This window comes from Vicia villosa, linkage group LG2, assembly GCF_029867415.1.
Source record: "Vicia villosa cultivar HV-30 ecotype Madison, WI linkage group LG2, Vvil1.0, whole genome shotgun sequence".
In the NCBI taxonomy this organism is placed as follows: domain Eukaryota; kingdom Viridiplantae; phylum Streptophyta; class Magnoliopsida; order Fabales; family Fabaceae; genus Vicia; species Vicia villosa.
This window is the reverse complement of record NC_081181.1, coordinates 58594921-58601027: the sequence shown is the minus strand read 5'-3', so window position 1 is coordinate 58601027 and position 6107 is coordinate 58594921. Positions and strand designations below refer to the sequence as shown.

Here is a 6107-nt window from a genome sequence, read left to right as displayed (position 1 = left end):
TCTGTCATGGCACCCTGCACTTCCTGAGTATGAACAATATATATATCAGCTCTATGCTTCTAGTCTAATCTCACCGCTCGGTGTCGGGGTGCGCGAAGCTGGATCTAGGATTGCTCAACCAACCATTTTTGGTGAGAACTGGTTGGAGTTACTCGTCCAGCCCATAGTTGAGAAGACTCGGCCGCATCATCCCTATCCCGGACTGCTGCTCTATCAGTGATCCTCGGCAATACTCTTTTCATTAAATTTGAGGAGTGTAACGGTTACAAATTAAATCCTTAAACATTAAACATTAAGCTTATGTTGCCAATATCTATTAAACATTAAGCTTATGTTGCCAATATCTAAACGTCTGGGTTAATATGTATTGGTTAATATGTATTAATTATTAAACTGCTTTTGAGGGTGTGTGTGGTCTAACAGTGAAACGTTTGGATCCTGAGAGTGTGCTCCTCTCAAAGTCTCAGGTTCGTTCGAAAACTGTTGGGTGTATGTAAAAAAAATATTTTAATATACAGACTACATTTAATTGGTATTATTAAATGAGTGACTAAATTAAAAAAAAAAAAAACGTTTTCTAATTGATTAACACGTGTCTACACAAGTATTGTGCTAAACACATGTTGGGCTAGGACATGTCCAAAAACAGTTGTATCCACGTCCAAAAGCATGTTCTCCAAACCTTCTTTCATCTTTCCTTTCTTTAAAAAAAACATCTTTGAGACTTTGACACCTTGAATAGCAAAAGAGAGAAAAAGATGATGTAGATATGACAAAGAAGAAATGAGACAAAACCAAACAGATTAAAATTTGTACACTATTTATCTATCACCACTTGATAAGTGGTGTGTGATCTTTTAACAAAATTATATAACAAGAAAAATATGTACATGATAATAATAACTCACTCTATCCTTTGTTAAACCAAAAACTAAACTTGGTACATCATCCCAACTTCTAATGATGATGCATGAGGTACACCAAGTACAAAGGAGGGTGCTCTACTATTCCTCCTTAGAAATTCATACACAAAATTAATAGCTATTTTCTTTATAGTACTAGACCCTGGTTTAGCATTCATGTATGAATGTCCTATAATGTAAGCTATTCCAGCTTCTCTAGCTTCAATTACTTCCTCTAACTCTTCCTTTGCTTCTAACTCAATCTTTGGACTCTCAGGTACTAAAAACCTCACCTGTTTCTTCTGTTGAATCACTTGTGGTGACTTTATCTCTTTAAGCTCTGATGATGTCTCTTCTGAGTCCAAGTTATCGACATTATTATCTCCATTTTCGCCTCTCCTTGAAATGGTTTGTGAAGAATATGTTCCAACAACTGTCATTCTTTCAATTTTTTCTATCTCGTCGTTTGCAGATACTTCAGTGCTTCCGGTGCGTATGAATTCGGCTATGCTGCATAAGAGATCGTTTTCAAACTCAACATCGTCTTTGTGGATATCGCGGTATCCGTATCTTACTATGCAGCGATAGAGTCTGAAGTTTTTCGGACCTACGCGGCCGACTAGAAACCTTTCGTCGGGTCTAACGTGCGGAACGGGCACGTGTTTGATGCAGAGAAAGACTAGGATTTGATGGAAGGCTGGCAGGTTGGTCACAAAATGGGAGAAAATAACAGGAATACCGGATACTAGGTCTGTATGTATAAGGCCGACACCACGCACTCGTACGATGCCTATGCTTGGACCTATACCGAGTAGCCAGTTGATGGAAACCTTGTTTTGAACATCAAATTCGTACTTTTTGAGTGTGCCAAAATGCCAGACATACATAACAGTCATAAATACAAATGCCAGTGCAATCGGCACCCATGCTCCTTGTAGGAATTTTGTAAGAGAAGCGGAGAAGAAGAGTGACTCAATGGTGCCGAAAAAGAGAACAAATGTGAGCGCAAAGAGAACATTCTGGTTCCAGCATAGTACAATAACCAGTGACATCAGACAGGTAGTGACCAACATCACTGTGATAACTGCCAAACCTGTTACGCACAGAGCATTATGTCAGATGTGAAATCACAACTGGAATATATCATAGGTTACATGCATAATTGCATAAACACATGCTTATTATCTATGAAACACTGACTCGGATACAGAGATACTAAGCACGACACTGGCATCGTATAGAAAAACGCATTTTGATTATGCTATTCCTTATTGTAATTGCATAATGTATGTGTATGTAATTTGCAATCATTGTCATACCTGAGGCGTGACCGAGATGCTGTGTGTTTCTGAAACCAATAGTAACAGCCAAGGTCAGGAGCATCAATAGCCAATTGATCTCCGGGATATATATTTGACCGTGAATTTTGGACGATGTGTGAACCACTTTAACTCTTGGGAAGCAATTTAATGCAGAACATTGCTTGATAATTGAGAATGTTCCGGTTATGATGGCTTGGCTTCCCACAACAGCAGCAAATACGGCTATTACAAGAACAGGCCATCTCAAGTTCTCTGGAAATCAAAAGCGGAAAAACAAAATTGTCAATTAGCCAAGAACTCTTTCACCGTCTATATATATCGTCCCTGAAAATGAATGATATACACATGGCCTACCTGGAACAGATACATAAAACCCAAAGTGATATGCATGCTCAACGTCATGATGTCTTGATAGATAAGCAGCTTGCCCCATATACGCAAGAATTAAAGATGGATAAACCACAGAAGTGAAAGCAATCTGCAAAGGAAATGTTAAGTAAATAAGCATATCCAAACCGAGTGAAATCGCACGACGTCCCTATGCATCAAACACTAACGTATCATGTTCGCTATATATAATATTAGTATTATTCAATTATCCTCAGATTTAAAATATCATACCTGGATTGATAATTGCGAGAAGTGACCAAGATCAGCAAACATGGCTTCTGATCCTGTACAAGTGCAAAAGAAATGGTGAGAACAACGGCATAAAATCAAAGTTAACAATCAACCTAAACATACAGACCTGTTATGGACAGCAAAACACCGCCAAGAGCCATCCAACCTCCAGTCTGAGTTTTCCTTATAAATCGTAAAGCATAAATTGGACAGAGTGCACGGTATATCTGAGGGTTCCAGAAGAAAATATTATATAGTCCAATGGCACTGATACAAAATAGCCATATGATAACTATCGGAGCAAACAAGAACCCAACCCTATGCGTGCCATAGTGTTGAAGCGCAAACAAGCCTACCAATATGATGCATGCAACTGGAACTTCTACATCTGTCAAGTAACAAGTTTCAAAAGCACCGTCAATAAGAAATGTACCAAATCATTCAAATAAAAGAGTGGCATCAAAATTAGAATTGAAATAAGAGCAAAAAAGGCACAAAGAACAAACAAAATGTTAAGCATACAGAACATGCATTAAGCTCAGAGTATAGGACTCCGTCACATGTGATCATGTGGATTTAAATTTACAATGGACACAAATATAGTCACACCCTAAACGTGCAGAGATAAATGCAACATCATGTTTTGTCCTTAATACAGTTTCTCCCGAACATTCCAACAAAAGTATAAAGCAACACGGCCAAACTGAGAAAATGAGAGCATATAAACAACAAAAAGATAAATTACTGTTGACGCAATGAAAAAACAAAAATCAGAATCGGATTAAACTTACACGCATGATGTTCCTTGGACATTGAAAGCTCAAATCCTGATATGGCCGAGAAAACTGCACTCATTCAAAATAACTTATTCAGTAACTTACAGAAGGTCAAAAAAAAATTCCTATTTCAATCCCTAAAACAAAGAACAGTGAATTCAATATTTCCTATACAAATCTTACAAACAGGAATTAAATTGAATGACAAGTGTCAATTTAGTTATCAAAAGTAAAAACATGAAGTAAAAACAGTCATTTTGGTCTCAGAATGCATAAGATGTTGTCACTATTATCTGAATGCATCAAAATTACAAATAAGAAAAGACACATTTAGATGTGATTTTGACAGTAACACATTCAAAGACTTAGTGGCATGTATTCACACGTTTAAAGACCAAAATAACTGTTTACCCTAAAAACCGAAAAACATTTCCTAAAAGTTAACGAGCCTACAGGAAAACATCACAAAACAACAGAATCACCATCACCTGAAAGAGCAGGTGTAAGGACACCATCACCAATAACCATACAAGTACCTATCAAAGCAAGAATAAGCAAAATCTTCTGCAAAACCTTGCGTTTCTCGAGCGTCGACTTAAGCCGAAACGCGAAACCTCTATCCGACGAAACACCAGCACCTCCACCACCACAAGAGTCTTTCTTATACTCATACAGTTCCTCATCCGCCAATTGACAATTAGGAAGAGAGTTGACCTTAGCATGTCTACACAACAAAGAGTAAAGCGCAAAAGTACCTCCTTCACCATTATCATCAGCTTTCAACACTATGAAAACATATTTAACTAAAGGAACCAGTGTCACAGACCAAAACACCAAAGACAAAACACCGAAAATCTCTTCATTCGTATTCGAGTGACCAATTCCCTCACCAAAAGTGCTTCTAAATACATACAAAGGCGAAATGCTTAAATCTCCATAAACAACTCCAAGACTCTGATAAGCCAGTGTCAGAACAGTCCTCCATGAATCTTTCTGCAAAACCCAAAACCCAAAAACCATAAAAAATCAAGAAACAACAGTGCAGCATTACCAACAGCATCAAAAACATGATTAAATCGAAAATAAAACCAACCCATGAATTAAAAATCGAAACTTTAAACGCTTTTAACACCGCCCATTTTCTTACCTTTGAAGAATTTCGACGAGCTCTTCCACCTTCCAGATCCATAACATGAGCGGTTTCAAGTCTCAAAAAACCATTTATTGTAACTTTGAACGGAAATTTAAGATTTTGATTTTTTTAGTTTTTTGATTTTTTGATACTTTTTGATATTGATGATGATCACACTCACCCAATTGCTGGAACTTCTACCTCAGTTGAGAAAAACAAATTAAAGATTTTTAAAGAAATTAATAAAATTTCTCTACTTATATACTAAACATTTTTGGTGTATAGTGAAATTCAATGTTTGAAAAGGAAGAAAAATTAATAAAAAAATATATTTTTTGTTGAATATAATATAATATTGCTTTTTATATAACTTTCCAGATCCATGATGTGTTTTTATGATAAGTAAAAAAATAATTTAATTAAAGGAATCAAATTTTTATTCTTTTCGGCAAAGTAAAATAATAATAAAGAATTAATTAAATATTCATCTCTGAGAAAATGACCACCCTGGCTTGTAAAGAGTTTTTTTTTTTTTTAATGTGATATGATGGGAAGTTACACACGAAATATCGGTTTGATTATTTTATTTTTTTAATATAATATAAAAAATAAAAAAGAGTTCACTTATATGAGAAGTTATGGAATAAAAAACAAAAATGAAAAGGCAAAAAGAGTGTGAGAAATTGAAGACCTAAAAAAGGAAAAGAGTTCGTTTGCGTATAGTGTAGTTCTAGAGAAAACAAGAGAGCTTGTGTGGGGAATGTGAGGTGAGAAAAAAAAATGGAAAAGAAAAAAATATTTATATTTAAAGTTTGGGTGGTGGGGTTGGTGGGAGGTTTTTTTTTTTGGCTCTCTTGATGCTTTTGATAAGAGAGTGGTCTTCTCTAATTATGTTCATGAATTTAACTTTATATTTGTTAAGTAAATAATTTTCTTAAAAAATTATGAAAATTGAATATTATAAAAAGTATAATGCCTCATAATTATTATGATAAGATAAGAAGAAGAAAATTGTGTGTAAGTATATGTGTGAGAGAGATTATATGAATATTCAATTAATTATATTTCTTTATTAAGATATTTGAAAATATATTTTAGAAGGATTATATGAATATATTTAGTATGTGGGTAAGTATATGAGGTGTACTTCTAATTGGATAAGAATTGTATTTCATATATATATATATATATATATATATATATATATATATATATATATATATATATATATATATATATATATATATATATATATATATATATATATATATATATATATATATATATATATATATATATATATATATATATATATATTAAAAATTGACTATAAATAGAAGAAATAAAATAGTAA

At 34.1% G+C, this 6107-nt stretch overlaps 1 protein-coding gene across 1 annotated transcript; it reads right to left on the bottom strand.

The window, feature by feature from the left end:
* Positions 1 to 801: 801 nt before the first annotated feature.
* LOC131650806 (potassium transporter 6-like) lies at positions 802 to 5020 on the bottom strand. The gene is made up of 8 exons (XM_058920517.1): positions 4769 to 5020; positions 4110 to 4614; positions 3637 to 3690; positions 2973 to 3233; positions 2846 to 2898; positions 2579 to 2702; positions 2222 to 2476; positions 802 to 1995 (listed from the first exon to the last, which is right to left on the bottom strand). The coding sequence occupies exons 1-8, from the start codon at positions 4808 to 4810 to the stop codon at positions 932 to 934; spliced, it is 2358 nt and encodes a 785-aa protein (XP_058776500.1). The 5' UTR covers positions 4811 to 5020; the 3' UTR covers positions 802 to 931.
* Positions 5021 to 6107: the final 1087 nt, after the last annotated feature.

What these genes read in the sequence shown, in the direction of transcription:
- LOC131650806 (XM_058920517.1), bottom strand. Translation starts at nt 4,810, where the DNA reads ATGGATCTGGAAGGTGGAAGAGCTCGTCGAAATTCTTCAAAG. An exon ending in CTCGTCGAAATTCTTCAAAG is followed by an intron (nt 4,615 to 4,768) that starts GTAAGAAAATGG and finishes TGGGTTTTGCAG; the next exon opens with AAAGATTCATGGAGGACTGT. An exon ending in GTCCAAGGAACATCATGCGT is followed by an intron (nt 3,234 to 3,636) that starts GTAAGTTTAATC and finishes GTTACTTGACAG; the next exon opens with ATGTAGAAGTTCCAGTTGCA.